Source organism: Corvus moneduloides, chromosome Z (genome assembly GCF_009650955.1).
Source record: "Corvus moneduloides isolate bCorMon1 chromosome Z, bCorMon1.pri, whole genome shotgun sequence".
Classification (NCBI taxonomy): Eukaryota; Metazoa; Chordata; class Aves; order Passeriformes; family Corvidae; genus Corvus; species Corvus moneduloides.
In genome coordinates, this window is record NC_045511.1 from 70,049,876 (window position 1) to 70,073,437 (window position 23,562).

At 36.0% G+C, this 23,562-nt stretch overlaps 1 protein-coding gene across 6 annotated transcripts in view; it reads right to left on the reverse strand.

The window, feature by feature from the left end:
- Positions 1-23,562, reverse strand: part of FER (FER tyrosine kinase) — a 170,206-nt gene that overhangs the window by 24,463 nt on the left and 122,181 nt on the right. For all 6 annotated transcript variants that reach the window (XM_032097494.1, XM_032097495.1, XM_032097493.1 and 3 more), the window contains one exon: positions 14,066-14,189. In XM_032097494.1, coding sequence (XP_031953385.1) covers positions 14,066-14,189 — 124 coding nt within the window. The remainder of the gene's footprint in view (positions 1-14,065; positions 14,190-23,562) is intronic.

Genomic DNA, 23,562 nt, shown 5'->3' on the forward strand with positions numbered 1-23,562 from the left:
AGTGTTGACTCCCTATGAATCTGGAATGTTCTGTGTCCTACAGGGATTCAAAGTTTGTTGGAAATGCAGGAAACACTTTCCTGTGCTTAATCTAAAGACAGGAAAAGAATTAACTATTAGAAAACTACTGCAAAGCTATGGATTTACTGCACCTGGCTGTTATTCTGAAATATTTCCACACAAAAAACTATTCTGCCATTACACTGTAGGAAGACAGGATCCTCTTTGCCATTTAGTTACATTCATTTTAGCATCTAGCATTTAGGCAAAGGTTATAAAATAACCAAAGTTCAGCTAGTCATCTGCTGAATGCTTAAAATCTTCCTACTTAAAGAATTATGGGTAAGAAATTTCTTAGAAGGTAAAAAATTTCTTAGAAGGTGATGTAATATAGGGCAACAAACTGGAGTTGCCTGTTTTCATTCAACAGCTTTGTTAATGATCTGAGGAAAAAGTTAAACAGGAACTTAATTAAATTTCCAGATATTATCAAATTAGGAGCAGCTGCAAGCAACAGTAAGGGCAAATAAATAAAAAGAAAGGAGAGGAGAGAAGGAGAAAGGGAGGGGAAAGAGGGAGAGGGGAGAACAGAGAGAAGGGAGAGGAGATGTATCTGTTGGAAAAAAGATTAGACTTAGCCTGTAAAACAGGAATTATTATATTTTGAAAAATTAAGCCTAAGTACAAACATTCAGTAAAATACAAATACTGCTAGGCAATCACGTAGAAAGAAAAGTGAACCAAAAGAGATATGGATTACAACTAAATACAAGTAATGGAACTAAATTGAGCATCGGAAAATGAAACCTCATTGTCTAATAGATTGTGAGAAATCTAAGAAAATTAAGAAATACTATTTTATTAATGCAGTTACTTAATAAACTAAAACCAGTTCAACAGGTGTACAGACCAGTGTCTGTTTCAAAGGGATGGATTGATTAAGTAAATTAATCCAACTTTTTATTGACTTAAAGTAAACATTAGAGTTGTCAGATGCCCTGAAATCTATTATTATACTATCAGGCATACAGTACACAACAAACAGGTAATGGTCAAAGAGGGAAAGACCCAAAGAATTACTAATTTCCTGGATTGGTGCATTTGTTCATTTTATCATATATGAAAAGGTGACTTTTTTAACCAATCACGTATTTGGGTAAACAACAAAATTTCGAATGCAATTGACACAAACTGCTAATTTCTGTCCAGAAAATGCTACAAGTGTTGCCAGCTGGGTACAGGTAGACTCCCACAAAGTCACAATGAAATAGCTGCTGCTGAGTCTCCTCAGATTTCCATTATATGCAGGTAGAGGAATTTATCTGTGATTGGAGGCAGTCTGGTTTCACATGTCAAACGTGGCCCCACACTGTGTGTAGCAAAGCTATCACACAAATTTTGGCTTCCTCAACAATTTTTTTCCTTCTTTAGCGAGCACCAATTTGTCCTTTGCCCTAACCCAGGCTGGTGTCAGCAGCATGTCAGTGGCACTTCAGAGCCCAGCTCCAGGTTCAGACAACATCTCCTGCAAAGGGCTTGAAACATCGGTAGAGGGGAACTGTGCAGCTCTAAAGAATATGTTAAAACCATCGGAGAAGAATACTGGCCCACTGTCAAATCAAAAAGATTACCAAGCTCTGTATAAGTTACTATAAAATACTCCCCAAAAGGAACTGAAACACTTCAAAACACTTCAGTTTAATAGCTCCTTGATAGCTAAAAGAAGCAGAAACTGCCTGCTTAAGGAAAAAACATGTCTTTACGTTTGACATAGAAAAATCTTGCATAACATTTACAGGAGTCTAAGAGTTCTGTCTGCCTGACTCTCTCTGAAGGTTATAATGCTCTCCTGTGGTTACAGAGATCCTTATTGACTTACAAATTTAAAAACAACTGGTTTCAATTTACAACTGAAGTCCAGCTGTGTTACAGAAGATTAATAATGTATATGGAAGTTTAATAACCCCTTTGAAAATAAAATGTATTAATAAGAAACCAGGATAGATAAATATATTTGTGACCACAATGCTAATATTTCATACTTGAGTTTTGCCAAAAAAAGACAAGAGCAGATGACCCTGTCATCTCAGTTTTGCTCTCTGTTGCTCTCATGAGGAGGGAGTGGGATTTCATGAATCCATGCATGACCCTGAAAGGAGAGTAAGAAACTAGTCCAGATAACATCATACAAGAGAGCGTGGCATGCACAAGCAATAATAGGCAGCAAGGGTGGCTTCCCAGAAGCAGATGAGAAGTCAGAGAGGTCTAAGATACCAAGCAGGAAGGACAGTCAATTAATGTGTTAGTGGATAGGCCTGGAGGTTTTTATAACCAACTAACTACTAAGATGCAATATTCAGAGCAGTTAAGTTTAAACCCTTCCTTTTGAGCAGGTATAGCCTTATTGATCTTACTGATCTCCAAAATCGAAATTATTACAAAGCAGAAGCCTTTCAAATCAAGTATATTTACTTATAGCATCCTAACTCCTATAAATAGTTTGGGTTTTTTTAAACAGGGGCTTGGCCCTTATTTCACTCATCTATTTCTATTTCCCAGAAGCCAGGACACTTGATGAAGTATCTGACATCCAGCATTGCCAGGAGCTTTTATGTCAGGCTTAAATGACTCAGCTGAAATCTGCGAACATTTAAATACAGTAACATTGATTCAACAATTCTCACAGCTCCATGTACCCTGATGATCTCCATCTATCTTCCAAACCAGTTAACATGCCAATATGGCCTTCCTTGCTGTTTACTGCCTTGCATAAGGGATTTTGAAATAGCCTTTGACAAAGAGTAACTCCTTATCTGAGGCAAAACTCGCAGAGATATAAAAATGTTTCATAAAAGCGTATCCATGCACTACAATTCTGCTGAACGAGGAGGAAAGAGGCTGAGAACAACAGAACAATGACAAAAAGAGAACAAAACATGCACTTAGCTTTCTGTGTGTTTTATTTTACTCATCCTCAGCGAGAGTGATTCCTTTCAGACAGTTTAAATTTGATCAAAATATTTTTTGTGAGCAATACCTATTGGAACTGAATTTACTTTCACCTGAGCTGAACAGGCATAATTCCTCGTAAGTTTCTCTTAGCTTTATGGGAAAATGTCCTGATTTTCCAAAAAGAGCTTGAAAACAGCCTTTTCTTTATTATTTGATATGTAGAACTATATGCCATAATGTTTTCAGTTCCAGAAACTTTAAAACCAAGTTATTTCACGAATACACACTAAAACCCATCACACATCCTTCTTTCATCTGTTTTTCACTATGTACACAGCCATAGCGCAATGTTGAATATGATACATCAGTGATAAAACTACAGCACTGTGAAGCTCGGAGGCACTTCTGAAAAACCTCCTGAGGCAGTGGTAAAATACAGGGCAAGGTATATCATCATTAGTGCTATCTGAAAAAGTAGTGGATAAACATTTTGTCAAATCGACAAAATAGGCATAACCTAGCAAGCATACATACATATATATTTATATGTGTGTGTGTATGTATGTGTATAAAACTCAGATAAGGGAAATAAGTTTATCTTCTTCAGGAAAACAATTTGGGAATTTATTATTTGTTACCATATACAGCCTAAAAAAATTTTATTAAATTAAAGTTGTTTCCTATCTGAGATAATTGTGGTACATTCCTCTTTGGAATGTCAATAATTAGTATCAGGAAACCAATAAAAAATTGAACCAATACATTATATCTTAGATGTACACTACATCTTTTTCCTTTTCAAAAACACTGATTAGAATTTTCTGCTGTAAGAAAGAAACCAGGAAAAGTTCTACACCCTAAAGAAAAGAAATCAGTGCATGAAAACATGTTTTAGCTTCCCTAAACAAACACTGACACACCCTGTGGTCAATGATTTGTGCTCAAAGAGCCACTCTAAACCTCACTTCTGAAGCAACTGCTGTAGTTGACTGCATTCTCCCCCTTCCCCCCCTCCCTTATTATTCTGCTTTTGTCTTGTACAATCATCTAATTAGTTGTTCATCATCGACTAATACCTCCTTTGCCCACTGCACAAATGGAATCCTGCAGCTCATCTTTCTTAGAAAGAAATTACATTTCACCCACTATTCTCCACTGCGACAGGGCTATGAGAGTAGAGAAAATGTTATTTACACTACCCAGACTTCATGGTCAGCACAATAGCTTCCACAAACACTAACTGCATGTTATCTTTATCTTAGTTTCAATATCGTGTACTTTCATTTTTTACTTCTTGCTTCTTAATTAGAGAGAGCCTGGTGCCCTCATGCAGTGAGTAGATCTATTATTCTAAAAATACGTTACTCAAGTTATTTTACTGAATAATACTTATAAATTCCTAGTATTTATCAACAAGAAAGTGATATTGCAGTAAACAAAAACAAATACAGTGCAATAATTTTACACTTAAAATGCTACTGTTTGTTAAACAGAATGAGAGAGTCTAAGAAAATTTGCTTCCATTTCTTTCAGCCTTATTTCCTTTATTCCTAGCAAAGCCTACTCTTTTTTTAGGAGCGAGCATTCTGTATCACATGAGGAAAATATGGACTAATTCAACCCCACAGGGGAAAGAAATAAATATTTTTCATACTATGCAACTTCTGTGACAAGAAAAAAATCTAAATCCCCTCCTCTGAAATTTCTTACTAATTGTTTACAACCTAAGCATTAATTCTGATATAAGCCTTTTTATAATTACCTTTTGATACTTAATGTTTCTCCCCACCATCTATAAAATACTCAGTTTTCTAATAACTTAATTTTGATTTTACATAAAACAACTGCCCCCTAAGAATAAAACGGACACACTTCTAAAAGAAGAGATCATGTAACTATATGCATCATAGACAACATTTTATTACAGTATCTCACAATATTCTGAAATTTGTGATGTTCTTTTGGATTCTCTGATGATTTCTGGAACCCAAACAGGAATTCAGCATGGCAGAAAGACCAGACCTTTATCTGAGATTTCAGGGAACAGATTAATTGCTATTTACTTAAACATGTAAGAGCAGAAACATCAGCTAGCAAGTAATGCAACCATACTTTACCTATGCAATAACAAGAACAAAAATATTTCCTTCTTAAAAAATCTTCCTTTTGCGTATTTTTTTCCCTCACTCATGTCTTACCCAGTTGTGCAGTAAAATCTGGAGGGGCAGGGACAATGCAAAGGAAAGGTGTGAAATCTCAGAATGAGAAGCCCTGGACTATCAGAAGATAAAGGAAGTTTTAAAAAGTCGGTTTAGGGTCATTTTCTTACAAAATATTATCCTTAAAATGGCACATTCTGTCCCTTTATATGTGTATTCAACAAATGCTCCTTAGTGAGGATTTTTCATGCTCTTCCTTGTGAGACTGAGACCTCAGGTCACATATAAGTTAAACATAAACACATGAAACACTCAATGTTCCTTAAAAATACAACAGCCAGCTGACCAGAATGAAGAATCTACCTTCTAATGGTAAATATCCAACCTCTAATTGCTAACTGATGGATGAGATGTAGCAAATAGAAAGCAAAAATAGAACCCATTATACATTTCTAGCTATTGCAAAAAGTAATGGATTTTCAGCTTCCCTTGTGTTATCAGTTATCAGTGAATTCTATCACCACATATATCTGTATTAATATAGCTTACTGACAATATTGACACTGCATTTTTTAAAATACCTAGGTCTACAAAATAATTCTGCATTAACGTGCCAACCAATTTAACTATTACTATCTTTAGTTTAACTCTACATGACATTTTAAAGCATCATCCAAGAAAAACTGAAATACTGAAAGCTCAGATGTCTGAAATAATTGGATATTTTCTCCATTTTATGAAGAACACATAAAAGATTATATTTAAGCACATACTGAATAGGGACCACTAGGGAAACTTTGCAATAAAACGAAAATATCAACCTTATTGAAGCTTTTAACAGATGCTTCAAAGCATTAATATAAAGAACTATGTTTGACTTATCATACTGGATTATCCCTGATGCCATTCAGCTGATATACAGGCTGTGTTCTCTTTAGACATAAAATGGAACCTAAAGGAAATGTCAATTAGGCAAAAATAAAGATGAAATGTAACTGTCTTTTCAAAAGAAAATACAAACATGGAAAGAAAAAGGTAATTTCCCTTTATTTATTTTATATGAAGAAACTTCGATTTGCCATTCTAAGCTAAGGAACAGCATAATCTAATATCCTATACTAAACTGGCCTCTGGGAACATTAATTATTAATATTAGCCTCAGAACAACCACAGTTGAACGAGAACTTTCTTTTCCACTAGTATGAATAGATGCCTTATAATTTAATATTTTAAAAGAAGAGTAGCAAGTGGTAGAGATATTAAGTACTGGAAAATCCCCGTGGCAAACAAAACCTGTCCTAATAGCAGCTGAATAAAGTACCATGTTATTCCTAAAGAGGCAAAAAAAAAAGCGAAATGAAAAGCAAACAAAAAAGCACCAGAACTTCCATTTCTATCATTAATGTAATAATCATTACATTAGTGTAATACTTTGTGCAGTCTACTGCATGTTTATTTAATACAGTAACATGAAAAAGCCACAATTGAAATATGTATTTCCTACACACTGTGACCACTAACTCCTCTGGTAATGGGACTACTTCGACCACAAATCGGGAATATATGAAAGACAGCACAGTCTTATGGAGACAGAATGACACATAGAGGTTTAGAGTAAACAAAAACTCATTCAGACCTTCCTTATATCACACTCTGGCCACTCAAACCCACACATCTATTACTCTAATTACAAGCCTTAGGCAGCCATGGCAAAGCTAATCTGTGATGCCTAGTTTGCTTTTAATACAGCCTGGGGTGAATTTCAAATAAAGCACACAAGGGGAAGCAGTATCAACCAGTACAACAAATGCACAGCGTCCACAAGGAAAAAACTGTATTTCTCCTCCTTTTAAATTCTTTGTTACCACCAGCCATGTCAAAATTCAATAGCTTAGGGAAACAGATAAAAGATTGGAAGAAAGTTCAATTTTTATTCAAAAGCAACTCTTCACCATAGTTCACAGCCACTTCCATTACAGCACACTTCAAATTCAATATACACTCTAATTTATTATAATGTGTTTAAAGTATACAATATTCATGGCCTTGCATATTCATGTTTACTGGGGTTTTTTCCTTAATACTTTCAGATCAGATTCATAGAAGCTCACTAAAGAAAAAAATAATCATGCTGCTCAAATAAGACCTTGGACAACCAGAAGTACTGATTCAGAACTGATCCAACTTTAATTGCAAACATATTTCTCTAGGATCAAACCACACTCACCAATGTGACAGCAGGAAAAAAAAAAAAAGGATGGAGGGAATCTCTTGAAAATCACTTCTTAAAAGCTAAAACCTGGTATATAATACTCTATTCCTATATGGCAAGCTGAGTGAAATGTAGCATTGTTCACCTGCCTCTCCTGGATGACAGCAGCTGGAGTGCACCATATTAGCTATTTTAGGGTTGGAAACATCTCATTTTGAAGAAACAAGGTAGTGTGAAAATGATGACGAATAATTTCCTGCTGCATTTGAAAGCAGTGACACATTTGTCTGGATCAATACTATGGTGTGAAATGCAGTTTTAATAGCCACTGATGAAAAAAGGATCATGGCAGACCAAGTACCCCAACAGCACCCATGCAGAGCTGGCATTAGTGTGATGAAAGGGGAGCAGCACCACTGTTTTGGAAACAACGAATTTATTTTCTTTCTTTGTTTAGCAACAAAGAAAAGCTGGGAGTCCCAAGAGCAGCTCTCTGAACTCAGGTTTCCTTGGAAAGAGTTGGCAGACAGATCCTCACTTACTCCACAACAGAACTGGGAGAATTAGTACCACTTAGGACCAACAGAACAAATAAAAAATAATAATGTGTATAAAACTGGCAGTGCTGTAATTGCACAGTATCTTTATAATCTAATAAAGTCAGTGGAAATACTCGTTTTGGTGGAAAAAACCTTTCCAGTTAAGAGGCAACAGAGGAGGTTGTATCAGGCATGTCCATATTAAGAAATAAAACCTCAACACACAGTAATGCGCCAATCAAATTCAAAGTTTGACTAAAAATTATTTTACAGGTGTGGCAGAGTAAATTTTGGTGGCTTTTTTTAAGAACTAACACTATATCTATATAAAGTGGCCTGCAGAAAGTAATAGTTCTTCATGTAAGTTTCCATTTGTGTTTTTAGCTTTAAACAGAATGGGAGTATTTCTAACATTCATATTGGAAAAAAAATGCTTTGAAACATCATTTTATATAAAGCAGAGACATCACCTTATAAAAAAGGATCAAAACTATGATAATTCACTACATTTATGGGGTGTTTCAACTGTACCACTGACAATAATTCTCTGAAAGATATATTCATTGAAGCACGATCAACAGATATTATCAACACAATAGTACATATTTTCTCATTCAGTCAAAAATAAATTTTCTGTGAAAGAAAGCTATAGAAATGGAATCTCACATCATCACTTCATTTTATACATGTAATTCTGAAGGAATTGTAAAAAGATAATTTATAGTGGCAAATTAATCCTTGCTCTAAACCTTGGAGAGTTCAGGTGGTTTACTGCCAAAATGACTTTCTTTCATATGACTTTTTTTCAAATGGCTTTTCTTCATAAGTCATACACGAGGGGAGAAAATTAGAGAAACTGCAATAAAGGCCTCAGGTATTGCAACTGGCCAGGAGGAAAAGCGATATTCAGAGAAACACGTTGTGCTCAAGGAGCCCAAGCTACTGCATAACAGAACCAAACCAGTTGTTCCACAGAGCACGGGGTCCTGTGGAACCTCCCAAGGGCATGCACCAACAAGTATTTGGCTACTGTCTTCCATGGGATTTAGGTAGACAAATCAAGCAGAGAGGTTGTTCCCCCTTCTTAGGAAGGAGACCTGTTCCATTTTGGAGCTAAAGCATCACTCTCCTGCTCCCAGGAGACTTGAATCACTGCTCAAACACACAGAACTGAGCAGCACCTATGCTAAATTGAAAAGGATCACTTTTCATCCTTTTGTGGTAGCTGAACTATTGTTCCAGGTAGAAATGGAAGACTTACTAAACTATTTAATATAGTTCTTAAGTTCACGGTTATAAAACGGTTCTGACACTTTTTTCCAAAACTCTGTACATTAGCAGTTACCAGACTTGAGAGGGAAAAAACCTCTAATAGCAGAGCAGATCAGCTAAACTAGATTAGTAGCAGGGAAGTAAGTATTTTCCTAGCAATTTATACATAATTAAATTAAATTATACATACCTAATGAAAACTGTAGAAATCCTGAATTAATATCCACAGAATCAGGATTTCATAACATGAAAGTAAACCAGATTTAACATAACACACGGTTTTTAACAGCTACAAAACTAAGGCAAAAAGAAGTAGTAGCAATGACTAAAAGTGGAAGAACTAGACCAGAGAACATGATCATCTTGCCAAGCAACACATACTTATTCCAGAATATTGGAGACTTCCAGAAGATAAATTCATTGACTGAGAGGAAAATTTGACCTGGAACGCAGGGACATTGGTCCCTGTTTTCTCACACTCCTAGTGCATCTTTTGCAAATAAGTCAACCTGGTCTTGTAGAAGACATCCCTACACATCCAATAAAGTCCAATAGAAGTTGCAGCTTCCCTCCTACAGCTCCCCAAGACTGCTTTGAAAATTAAACATAAAGTATGGACAAATGAATTCATCACATGCAAATCAAATACTGGAAAAGAAGGCCACTCACAAATGCTTATTAAACCAACCCAGATTATCACATTTCCATCCTTATCTTCTGTTTCTAATTAACAGAAAAATGGAACTATCTAAACAATAGCATACAGTAAAAATGAAAAGCAAGAAACAATTCTTCAACCTCATGTTAATTAAGTGGAGATGAAATTACTACATTGTTCTGTGCATGTTCAACCACTCTTTTCATTTTTTTAATAACATCTTTTCATGTAGTTTTTTTTCCCCTGTAAGTGCAGTCATTTCTGCTCTTTAAAGAGAAACAGAGAGCAAAGAACAAGTGATATCTGGATGCTAGAGGTGATGAAAATGTAGATCAAATAATCATTCAATAATCACTTACATGCCAATGTAACCATTTCACCTACTGAAAGAGTAAGTTAAAGTTTAATTCAGACAATAATTTCCAAAATCCAATACAAATTTGGATAGAATTTTAAAATATAAAGGTTAAATGTAGCTACTGCAGTTACAACTAAAGAGCAATAAACTGATTAGTATCCCTTGTTACCCTTAGCAGGTAGCTAAATATGTAAGATACTAAATCAGACACTTGAACTACTTAAAAAAAAATACATGGGATTCTGAAAAAATACTGTCTTGGGGTGACTTTATGATGTGTATCCTGTATCGCTGCTCTATGCCCAGAAGTTAATTTTGTGTCTTTCTATGCCTTTAAACTGAGCCCGAGAGTGGGGAGAGAAAAAACGGAGCAAAACTTTTCAAAGCAGTTTTGTTCAAGGACACAGAGATAGAGATGGCTGTCTGCGTTCAGCTGCGGCAGCAGAGCGAGAGAGTGGAGAAGCACCCTGCTTGCTTTTCTTTCAGCCAGTTTCCTAAGTTTTCTTTCTCTCCAGAGAGCTGAACTTTGTTTTCCTGGGACTTCAATTTTTCCCTTCTTCTCTGCTGGACGGTTTCAACATCAGAATACATTGGGAAGACTTTCCATCGAGGTCCTGGCGCTGGAGGTGGGCCCATGACCCAGCTCCAAGGAGGGTGAGAGAGATCTACGGAAGGATTCTGAAATTTTCCCAGGTTTCTCTCAGCAGAGTGGAAGGATTTCTCATTTAGCATTATTATCCCTTTTCCTGTGTGTTTGTTAAAGAAATAGTTTTTATCTCTTTCACTTCCCTCCGAGGAAAAAATTTTCTTTTTTTTCCCAAACCTGGTGGGGGAGGGCTGGTTGTAACCTGCCTTCTCTCAGAGGATAATTTCCTCCAGATTTGTCCAAAATGGCGCATTGATCAGCAAATTGAATACTGCAGAAAGACAACAGCATGAAGCAAACCAATTTCATTTTACTGCAATCTACATCATAGAAACTATTTCTAATTATACAATAAATACTGATCTTTAAGGAATAGTAATCAAAGCCTATGGACCTTTAAACAAATTAGAAGACTTAGGTTTTTTTAACCATTGCTTAGTCCATTGTCTCTAGTTAATTTTCTCACCTCTTTTTTATCTGAGAACCACTTTCAGTAGATGAAGTTTCTGACAAAAAAAGAACAAGTTTAATGTTCTTTCAGAAGACCACCACTCTTTTTACAGATTGGTAAAGCTTCTTCCTACTGTGAATTAAATTGTTCCATTCCCTTTTACCTGCCGTCAACATTAAATTGACACGATTAATCTGTCTTACCTCACCTAAAAACGAGGGAGCAAAGGCCCCCAGATTCCTTGTATGGACCATGCAGCCACATGGTTGTACTTTCAGTGCTTGGGTAAGGAAATTCCAGTGGGGTTCTGAGTCAGAACACCCAAGAACTTGCTCACAGAGCACAAGACAGCTTGACTTTTCCCTGCGTTTCTGGGCTTCTGCAGCAGACAGGGGTTCTAGACTGATGTACCTCCAGCCATTCCCAGGGTATCCAGAAATCCTGGATCAGTGCTCAAATTCCTCAAACAGCGAACAGACCTAGCAAAATTCTATGTATGCTAAGCCTATTTAATTGCAGTTTAGCCTTTGGTCAAACACATTTTAAAACTTCATGAGCTACTTTCCTAGAGTAAGCTAGTTGTTAATCAACTAAGTTGTTAATCAACCTGTACTAGTAACTAAAAATAAAATCAACCAAGGAAACGACCCATAAATTCCTTTATCATTACTGCAAAAATCACTAAACTTCGCTGGTTGTTCTCCTGATTCTGAGACTTTCATTATGTTTCCCTATCAAATTTAGAAAAATTAGCTCATAAATTAAGTAAGCACATGCTATGGCTAACCACACTAAAAAAAAGAATGTTGTATACTGAAGAAAATAAGGCTGGTAAACTAATACTGGAAATGCATATTTTGATTTATTAACCTGTATGTTTCATGAAAGTAAGAGTTTTCCTGAACACATGGTTTGCTTGCTTGGTTGCACTTTAAAGTTCTGTTTTTATTCAGAATAGGTTTCCTAAAAATTCTGGTTCTTCCTTTAAGGAAAGTGCTAGCTCTCTGATAACCTTCTGTGACAATGTGTGATAATAAACAAATTTCATTAATATTTTGAAAGTTAAAAAGTAAACAAGGGGAAAGAAGTTCTTCTCTCCTTGTACTACAGTACTACAGTATGCATAACCCAGACTGTGTGCATTGGCAAGTCTATGGCACTAACAAAACAGATTTCAGCTCTTTTTCCTGACTTGGGAGTTACACGACATATTTGCACTCAGATTTCTAACTGAAAACACGAAACAATGAAATCTTCATATGGTAAGGCAATACTCCACATATCTTCCCTCTGAAACACATTCTCTAGATCACTATTAGCTTTGTAAACACATCTCCTATTCACCAACCAGCAGTGCACATTTTAGAGATACAGTGAGGCCACATTGTCATCTATAGCAACTAGAACAGTTCTGTCCCACACAGCTGTGCAAGGATACCCTTTTCCAAGAGTTAAAAAAAAAATTCATAAAACTATTTATATTTCAGGCAGCACACTATCATTTAATGACTAAATATTGCATTTTTTTTCAGTAACTGCAATTACGAACTTCAGTTATCTAGCTACTATTTTTATCTTTTGTTTAATTTTCTAAGAACACAAGAGCTTAAACAGGCACTTCAGATTTAACACTGATCTGACTGTTACAGGAATTACTAAGCACTAGAACATTTATGAGGCTAGTGTAAATCACTAATGCTGTTTCTCGCTCTGATTTTTATGCTATTATATCCTTGACAAACAGAGCCAGGCTGAAACACATTCTATCATGACAGAATGCTTACAATCCTTTTCTTGGATTTCCCTAAGGGAATATTACATAGTTTTAGATCATGAGTTAGGGTTTTTTTTCTCTCAGTGTTTCTTATACATCATGATCTTGCAGAATTGTTTTGATTAACTTGACCTGCAGGACTGCAACTGACCCATTCACTGCTGATAAAAATCTAAGAGAAATGCCACTCAGGTCTCTGGTAACAGCATTCAGCAGAAAGGTGTTAAATCCCAAATGGACTGATTATGTAAGTGAGGTGTCACACAGTTCACCTACAGATGTTCTACAAGTGGAAGACATCAACATCAGAAATGAAAACTTGTTCTTCATAATTTTTCTATGAAATGGATCATCATTATGTTTACATCTCATATTTCAGGCACAGCACTAAGCAGGGTATATATTGTGCTATTCTGAGAGAACAAAACGAATTCCATCCACTTCAATACAAATGGAGTATAAGCACAGCAGTGGCAGAGTCAAACTGCAGAAGAAACAAGAAAGAGGAATGGTAGGAACAGGAATAAGAAACTCCAACAGCGTAATGCTTGATAATGTTCCATATTTCAGAGAAAGCAGTCCAGGCAATTAATATTTTAACATATAGAACTTTAGCTCTTCTCTATTATCTGAGAAACCAGTGAATTTTCCTGAAGCACACTTCAGACATACCTTAACTTCTCTGTTAGCCTGGCAAGTATTTGTAAATTTCAGACATGACATAAGCCTCACAGACTGCCTCTTGCTATGATTCACTGTCACTGTATGAATCAGGCTCCTTATAATGCATATCATTATGGTGAAAAATAATTTTTAACTTCTATTAATAGCACCAAAACTATAGATATCAAATAGTGTAGTACATATTTTTTACCCAGATGAGTATTTTTTAATTAGACAAGCAATAAGGACCAACTTTCAGAAAAAGTGTATCTTTTTTGAAACCGCGGGGTTCATTCCTGTGCTAATAAACACCACACACCTTTAAACATCTTGCATTTCCACTGAGCAAAGGTACAATAATGAGAAAAAAATTTTCCTTACCTATGTATACAATTTTTAGATTCAAGATACGCCATACCAGAGGCAGCATCTAATGAAAATTTCACCAACTGTTTGGTTTTCAGCTCATCCTTCTTTTTTCTTAGGAATGACAGGAAATCACCTCCTAGAAAACAGCCAGATAGACAGCGTGACACAACTGACAGGATACTCATATTTATCTCTCATGAGGGGTGCAAGACCGAACACAATGCAGGTTATTAGCTGTTCTCCTCATCCCATCAGTTTAAGGCCAGCCCAAGTTTAAAAGGAAGGAACTCACCTTTCAAAAATACATTTTCTATTAAATATTAGGAGCTTAAAAGTGAAAACTGCACAGCATGCTTTTGATATACCCAAAGTCTTCACCAGTGCACATTAGATACCGACTCACTTAAAAACTGTTGACAAAAAAACCTGGTAATCTGTCATACAAATTCTTCTCTAATCACAGAACTATTAATTGTGAATAAAGAGGTTAGGTCCTATTAGCTACATGAAAGTAAATAATTTTTAATTGATCATTTGCAGCAATTCTTCTCAATTTCTACACTGATGTGTTTGGAGGGGTAAAAATGTGTTTTCTTCTTGGGCAACATTAGCTGGACATTTGACCAAGCAGTGGAAGGTGAACAGTCATTATTGTGCCTTCAGAGACTTCTGCCTAGGAGGAGCAAAGCCATTGTCCTCTTGTCTGAGAAGTGGGAAGGGCCAGCATGGAGGATTTCCAAAAAGCAAATTGTGTTAACAAAAAAATCTTCTGAAAAACTGATTTAATTTAGGACAAAGGTAAGATGGAGGATTATGATACAAACACTGCAAAGCCATGTTCTGATTGATATAAATGTACTAAAGATTTTTCTAAAATATATTTTATTATTCCAGGCAAAGACAAAAAAAATCACAGCAGAGCTTTTCACATCACACAATTACTTGCTAGTGAGTAGACAGTCATTGCTCCAGTACTTGTTTCTTTTCATTTAGGACTGAACTGACTGTGAGGATTTTTTCTTGCAAACTGTTACACAATTTTATATACTGCCTTTTCTTAGCAACAGGAAATTATGGTACATATTAAAAGTTTCATATGTGACTCTTTTTAGGAGGCCATTTATATTTATATTTCACAGTGTAAGAAATAAAATAAGACAATATTAAAGTAAAAAGTCAGATGTTATGAAGTGTAACTGTAATGCCTTCAGACATTACGTTGGAGCTGCCCTTCACTCCCAGACTGGGTAACACACAGATGGGAGAGCAAGAGGTGACTGGATTGCCTCGACTCTAAAGCCAGTTAGAAATACCCTCTGTTTTGCAAACTAGGATTACACACATTACATCTCCAACGTCTGACAAGAGTGAATCTTGTGATACTGTATTTTAAACTCCAGTGAAGAAGGACAGATCACTACTGCAAACTGGAATGGGTAGTAATCACCTTTTCTTTAATCTGAGAAGTTACTGACATAGTCTGGTAACTGGTAAAAAGTAGGTATTGCCAGCGGGAAGATAAACACTCCAATTAAGTATGTGTCATTTCTTGCACATGTAAACAGAATTATTCTAGTTACAGCAGACAGCTAAAAATAATTTCTAAGCAATACCCCCCTCCAACACACACAAAAAGCTGAAGAAATTTTGTTATTTATATGCTGAGACCTCACTGCCCTTTACACAGTATCATCTTTTAATGAGTAAGTATGACTATACGACTTTGTGAAGTCTTCCCATCTTGACAAACTGTGGCATTACTTGAATGAGAGCAGTAAATCAAGGCAGCTTATAAAAATACATTTAAGACCATCTTAAGAAAACTCTGTTCTCAATCAACCAATATTTCAATATTAAAGACTAAGAATTGCTAACAACTTCCTGTTGGAAGAATTAAAAGGACAGATAAGCTCAGTTTGATATTCTCGGAGAACAAAATAAATAAACAAACAAATAAAAAAGGAAAAAAACACAAACAAGCAAAAAGCCCGCAGAAACAAATCCCCAAAAAATCTCACAAAAGTTCTCTATTTAAAAAAACCTGCTATAACAACATCAGTGTAAATTGTAATCCTCACAATTCATATAAATTCTCTGTATAAATAAGTTAATGCTCTCCATAATCAACAGTAAAACCATCTCCACAATCAACAGTAAAACCATCTGTTCTTAAATAACGAGGTATTAAAGACAATAAAGAAACTTAAGACAAACTTTAAAAAAAAGAAAACCCAACCATATCCATCAAAACTTTTAAAAATAATACATGTTATAAATTTATTTCCCATATGCTCAGGCAATTAACATCCTAATTTTGAACAATTTGTTTCTGAACGATATTAAAAGCTGCTCAGTTCCTCACATCAGCATATGTCAAACTCACAAAGCACAAGCCTGTTACTTTCCAATGCAATTCAATACCATCAGGAAGTGATTTAGACTTGCTGATTTTCAGAGTGTGGCATGCACTGTATGAAATTCTAGGGGTTTCAGCAAAACCAGCACCATACATTGAGCTGTATACAGTGTACTTGATGCCTATGAGAGTTTTAATTACATTGCTTTAATCTATCTCAGAGTTTTCACTGTTTGTTCTGTTTTCTTGTGTCTGTCCTTGCACAGAAATGGCAAAAACATCTTCTAAATATTCTGTTTAACAAAATTAAAAGTAGTGGTAGCTGCAGACAAAATAAAACAGCTAAGTGATATGCATCTCACTTTGCACAAGATACGTAATGTTTAGGTTTAATCTGATTATCCTCATCATTACGATACTAACATAGGCTTAAGTGTCTGTCCTTTAAGTAACAGAGTTACTCTTCAGTAAATTCTGACTTTTACTGCGGTCAATGCTCCAGCTATTCATCTTCACAGCAAAGCAAATACATGAGTATCTTCAAGGATGAATTAAGAGTATTTCACTACAAACTCTTCAGTGCAGAACTGTGGTTAAGTAATATCTTTATGTACTTTTGAAAGTAAGCTTTAATATAAAAAGCCCTAATTCACTATTTGCAGCGCACAGCGTCATTCTTTGCAATGTAACAGCTGTTGATAAAAATTAGACCAATTAGGCTATGAAACAACTGATACAAAACTAGACGACTACATAATAGTAAGCAATGCTTTCTCTTTTATGTGGAATTTGCATTGTATTCTGCATGGCTACCTGTTATTCCAGTTAATGGCCACAACACAACCAGAATATGAGGTTTGCTCCAACAACCTTAAGAATATAAAAAAAATTAGACCATTATATATATATATATAAAATCACCTATCGGAGACTGCTTGCCTGTTTTGGGTTTACAGGAGGATAAATAACAGTACTGGAGTGCCTTCCTAGTACAACAGAATTATTTTACTAAGTAGAGGACAAAATGTAGTTCATAAGCAGAAGCTGCATGAGAGCAGCCTGTTGTAACTGGATTCCTGAACACAGCCCTTTGCGTATTTTGCTGTGAATAGGAACTATTTCTCATTACATGCAGAAATTCTGAGAGTGTGAAAATACTACATATCAGCAATTCCTAGTGTTGGCTGTGCTTTACAGCATAAACTTCTTGTTGTACAATAAGTAGCACAGCATGGCAATAAAACAGTTCACTCCTTGGCACACAAAAAAGCAAGCTAATGCTTTGGCAGAGGAAAAAAACCAAACCCCTGTGATCTACGAGAAGAAACCAAAAATGCAAGAAACAACAATGAAAAATGTTAAATAGGTTTACAGAATACGTACTTATGGCAATCTCTGACTTCACTGGAATTTATAATCAACTATGACCACATATTTCAGTGTTCTCCTGAGCTGGTGTCCACAATGACACCTACCTATTTGCTCTAGGCACTCTTGGCATCATTCTAATAACCAGTATTGACACTGAACACAATGAAAATACATTTTGAAATGATGATGGGAAATCTTCCACTCAGCTGGTATGTAGACATATTTTTTTGTTTATATATTGTATCTCTACATAGTATCCTAATAATATGATTAATAGTTATACAAATATTAATAAATGTCTTAATACAATACCAACTACTAAGAATGATATTTAGTTTTATGTATTATTATTCACATGTAAGTTTTAATAAAGTGGGAGAATTTCCTTTGTTAAACAGCCTCTTTAACTAGGTTTGTTTAAAGAGGTCGCTTAATTGTTATATTTATACACACATTCATCATGCAGATACATTGCTTATGGCCACACCTCCTAATGGTCACCTAACCCAGGGGAGCTCTAGAAGTCAATATTCCTAATTGTTTTACAGGCCAGTGCAATACTATTGAAATTACCTTTATCAGCACCTGTAAGTATTTATAAATTTGAGAACTTAAATGGTCAGTATTTTGAGTAGCCCTGAAGCAGTTTAGAATTTCCTTACTGCCCACTATCTTAATCCCATATACATGGGATCGAAAACACAAACAGAGTTACTTTTAACTATGAATTTAAAATAGCAAATATGCATCTCTAGGGAATTCTAGGAGATAATGTTTTTTAAGTTAGAAGCTGTTTGACAAACTATTAAAAATACAAGGGTTTAAAAATGCTAAACCACTCATTTTCATTAAAATACTGTAACGTCACATTTCAACTAATGCATCATTTGTGTGCAATGCAGTGCTTTCACTTTTTTTTATTCTTTTATTTTATATATGTGGTAACAGAAACTGTAACTAAGACCAAGGTTTATTTTTCTAACTGCCTACAGACTACTATTGTGAAATCCAGTTAAAACTTTATTTTTCCCATTAAGCAAAGGAAATAAAAGTAGTTATAACCATGCAAAGTGCTGCCAATATAATATTAACAACAGCAGTAATGAAGTATGAGTAGAAATACCTGTATCTGAAAACACAAGATGAAGAAAGAAAAAAAAAATTATATTAATAGTGTGCATTGAGAGCTAAGGACATGAGCAGCAGCAGCAAAGAAGTAAACACAGAGAAAATGTGACTTGTACCAGAACTATCCTGCGGATGACTTTTTAGCAGACAACCTGTGATGAGACCAGAACAGAGATGACTCACAAGCACAAAATAACTGCACTGAGATAAAATGAAGATAAGAAGGCTACAACACACTCACACGTGCTATTTCACTTCCTTTTAACAGGATGGCAGACCACAGACATATAATCAAAATAAAGGAAATATTGACAATGCTCATCAGTCTTGCTTTAGATTTCAGGTGGATCAAATAAGCTAGAACATGAAGCCAATATGCAAAGTGACATTAAATACCTGTCCAAAACAGAGTCTGTCATCATCTGTCAAGAAGAAACCAGAAATCATAGTGAGACATCAACATCTAGCATCCCTTGTCTTCTCTGCTGCCAAAATAACACTGCCCAGACTACCTGGACTCTTATGTTTTAGTATTGTGGCTGTAAGGATACCCACTGTGAGTGCATAGATAAAACTTCTTCAGAAACTAACTGAAAAGAAAGTCATCTTTCCCCAGGAGGTCTTCCATTCTTGAATAAGTAATTCCTGTAATTGCACTATGCTCAATAATCCATAATCGAAGGCCTTGAAAAGGATTCCAGATTAGAGAGACATGACAGCTGACATGGAACAGAATGTACCTGAAGAACAGAGGGTTTTTTTAATCTGAAGAAAAACAGTGAACACTTTTTTAAACACAGACACATTAAATAGCTACTACAGCTAAAACTGTTTCAGGCAAAGTAAAAAAGAAATATTAATAACAATGAATAAAAAGAAGTAAGTTGAATACAGAAGTTTTTACAGCTACGTAAGCACTTTGCTAATTTTTTATGCTTTATTCAGTTTTAAAATGGATTTTCTAGTTTCATCTACTTGCTGATTTGATTTTGTACAATACTGATATGCAATATGCCAAAATCAAAACCTAGAACATTTGAAGAGATAAAAATCCAACTGTAGTCTGAAGTGTTACCACAAAAGGAGACCGTAGAGCAGAGTTTTGGTCCTGTTTTACTAAACACTAGCTCTGAGAGGAAAAGAATTTTTAATCACCACCACCTACACCCCAACAAAAGCATCTGACTTTTCCTTTTCTTAATAATCTTGCAGCTGGAAACCATGAAGCAAAGAGGGAAGAAGAGAACCATGTACAGTACAGGGGTAAGAGTAAGACAAGGAAGAAGAAATAGGGTCTGTACATTTGTGTGTGTACTACAAGAAGGCTGGTGAGGAGAGGGAAAAGTTGGACACATGGAGAGAAGGAACCCATGGGAGGTCTCTGGTTCTTTGGGTGAAATGTCCAACAAGAAGAGATGGCAGAGGCAGAAGCACAGCAAGTTGCAGAGAAATAGAGACAAATCAAAATGGAAGCTGGTTATTTAACTTAAGAGGATAAAGTAAGAGAGACAAAAACTAGAGAGAAAGACAGGGGTCCATGTGAAGAGAAACTGCAGGGTAGACAGAAGGTGGCTTCACTAACCAGTAATAATGAGAAGATAACTTATTTGACTAGAGGAAAAAAAGAGAACTGAATAGAAAACAAAGCCAGACAGTCACTATCACTGCACCTTATCTCTAATTGGACTTTGACTGACCCTTTTTTTTCTGTTGTATTGATTTTACACAGCATGCAGTAAAGACTCAGGATGTGACTGCAAGATAGGACTCAGATCTGAAATCTGCTCACAAAAGATAGCTACTGAGGATGCACAATACAATCAGTGGGGCAGATCATGCAAAGCTTTATTAAAGTTTTAAGGGCTCTCTAAGGAGAAGCAATTAGAAAAAAATCATGAATGATCTCTATAGAGATCTCACTGTCTCCAGAAGCAGGAAGGAGAAAAAAACACAGAAAAGTAGAAAATGCACCAGCTGAATCGCACGATGTGAAACTAAAAGTTCAGCTATTTCCCAGCAACAATCATCATTCCAGGCCTGTGTATGAAATCAGTGGCACCTCAGAGACAGCAGGTCTCATCTAAGGCTCAAGTAAGCCATGATACATGCATACTTCAGCTGCTCTTAGCATCTGCTCTCCTTTATCCATGAAGATAATTAATTTAGCAGAAAAGCTCAAGATAATATGGATATTGTACTTCATATTAATAAATAAATTATACATATCTTAGCCTCAGAACTGAGTTTTTAGTTATAAATGGGTCTATTGGCTCCAGTGCAAATAACAAGAGAAATGCACAGTCAGTTGTGATTTGGTGCTATACCCTGAAGTATCACTACATGCAGAAAATAAGAGCAATTCCACAAAAGTAATTTAAGATTTAGTAATTTGTACCAGCTCCTCAGAAACACCTATAATGGATATGTAGGTATTTCTACACTTTATGCCCTGAAGCCCTCTTTTCCAAGAAAGCCAAAAAGTGAGCCTCGTAGGTCAGGCAAGACACTGGGCTTTATTTGCACATGTTTCTGACATCACACACCCCGTGGAAGTAAGAAGTGCTGTAACATACAGGAAGTAGCAATGGAGTCAGATTTCAGAAGAAAGGGAGTGAATAAACCAAGCCAGACCAAAGCCAACTGTGGCTAGGACAGCATGAACAGGGTGCAGAGGTAACCCCAGAGCTCACGTTAAGAATCATAGAATCCCTTGGGTTGGAAAAGACCTCCAAGATCATCAAGTTCAACCTTTGACCAAACACCACCATGCCCACTAAGCCGTATCTCAAAGTGCCAGGTTTACTCATTTTATGAGCACTTCAAGGGATGGTGACTGCGGGTACAGACACTACAGAAATGGCCATGCTCATTCCAGGTGTGCCTGGGAGTCAGGGCACTTCACATCAAGCACTGCTGCACCTGAGCTAATAAAACCTGTCACCTCTGATTTGTTTCTGCATCAGTGGCACAGGCAATTTGTATCCCAAATGATACAGAACAAACCTCTACAGGTTACCTTATCCAGCTGCAAAGATAGAAGTTATGACCTTGCTGAACCCCTCCCCGGGAAGCTGGCTACACTTGTCTAGATATAAGCTGATCATAGTTGAAACTTAATTCTGACAACCTTCCTATGCTACTAGATTACTGGGTATTTCCAGAGCTGTTCACATGTATAGACACAGCTCTACCTGTTTCCAGCTGCCAGCATTCAGAATGTATAAACACAAGTTAGACAAAACAAGGAACACGAACTCACTGTTAGGTTAACAAGGAAGTTGCTTTTTTTTTTTCAGCATGTATCTATTATCAAAAAGGAATTCTATGGTGGTATCAGGAAGGCACACTGGTACTCCAGGGAAATGCCTACAATGCATTAGTATGAGAATGAACAATGTCCATAAATACACACTGGGGAGAGGGGGTGAGAATCACACTCAGGGCAGATCACTGATAGAACAGACTAAATATGATCTATGGACACAGAATGGATCAGGAGACAGGAGACAGCTCCTGGGAAACTGTTTAGAAGTGTCTGAGGCAAGAATCTGGTATAGGAAGATCATCTAGATTTCATAATATCATAATATATAATATCCTCATCATGTATCATATTAGCAAAATGCATATGCTAGAGGAAGCTATATTAAGACAACAGACAAGACAGACACTTCAATTGACTATATTTGAATGCCTGACATAGCAGAAATAAAATTATTCCAGAATATTTTTGGGGTTTTAATTTTGACTATGTTGGTTATAAAAATGTTTAAATATACAGAAACCTGAAACAGAAAGTAGGCTACCTACTTGTGATTAAACAGTCTGACTTCTAAAAGGAGCAGGTCATGAAACATGTGAATTCAAGCCTCCTTCTACTACCCTGAATCAAGCATTGGAACACACAAAGATGTTTTCATTGACCTCCAATTAGACAAATCTTTCCAGAGAGAGCTGGTGCAAGCATGAGGATGGTGCTTATCTTGCAGACTCTTTGCTGGAGAGACAGAGGCACTATGGAAGATTCTACAAGACAAGTTGCTGAAACAGTTGCATAAAGTGGTAAGTGCACCACAGGATTCCACATCTATCTTCAAAACACCCCATTCTAGAACATACATTTCAAGGGCATGCCAAGTTCTTACCTCTAAATTAAATTCTCCTTTCAGGACTAGCCAAGATTCAAGTAAATTGAAATGAACATAAAGGAGAAGAAAGAATGTTGTTGCTTAGGATTGCTTTTTGCATCTTACAGATTACATTTGATCTTAATTTGTTCTTCCCCTAAAGGAAGAGGAAAAAACATTCAAATTTTTAATGGGACTCCTGCAGTCCCTTTTTGATTACATGGGAGATTGCATGATAAATTATAAGCAAATGAAAATGCAGTTAAATGATCCTGAGTATTGCAATGAATTAAAACCAACTTTGTCATCCATGATCACTAAAGGAGAAGTTGGGGCCAGAAGGATAATAGTTAGAAAGGGTAAAAGAGAAGGGGATTTTAGTTTCCTTTTTTCCTTTTATCATGAAAAGATGCTGAGTTCACTCTGAAAAGAAAAGAACAGGAAGCAGGCTCTGTACCCCCTTCAGCATTTTCCTGATAATCTTCTCCACACCCCAACAAAATTCAGCATCTATTTGTTTCAGGTTG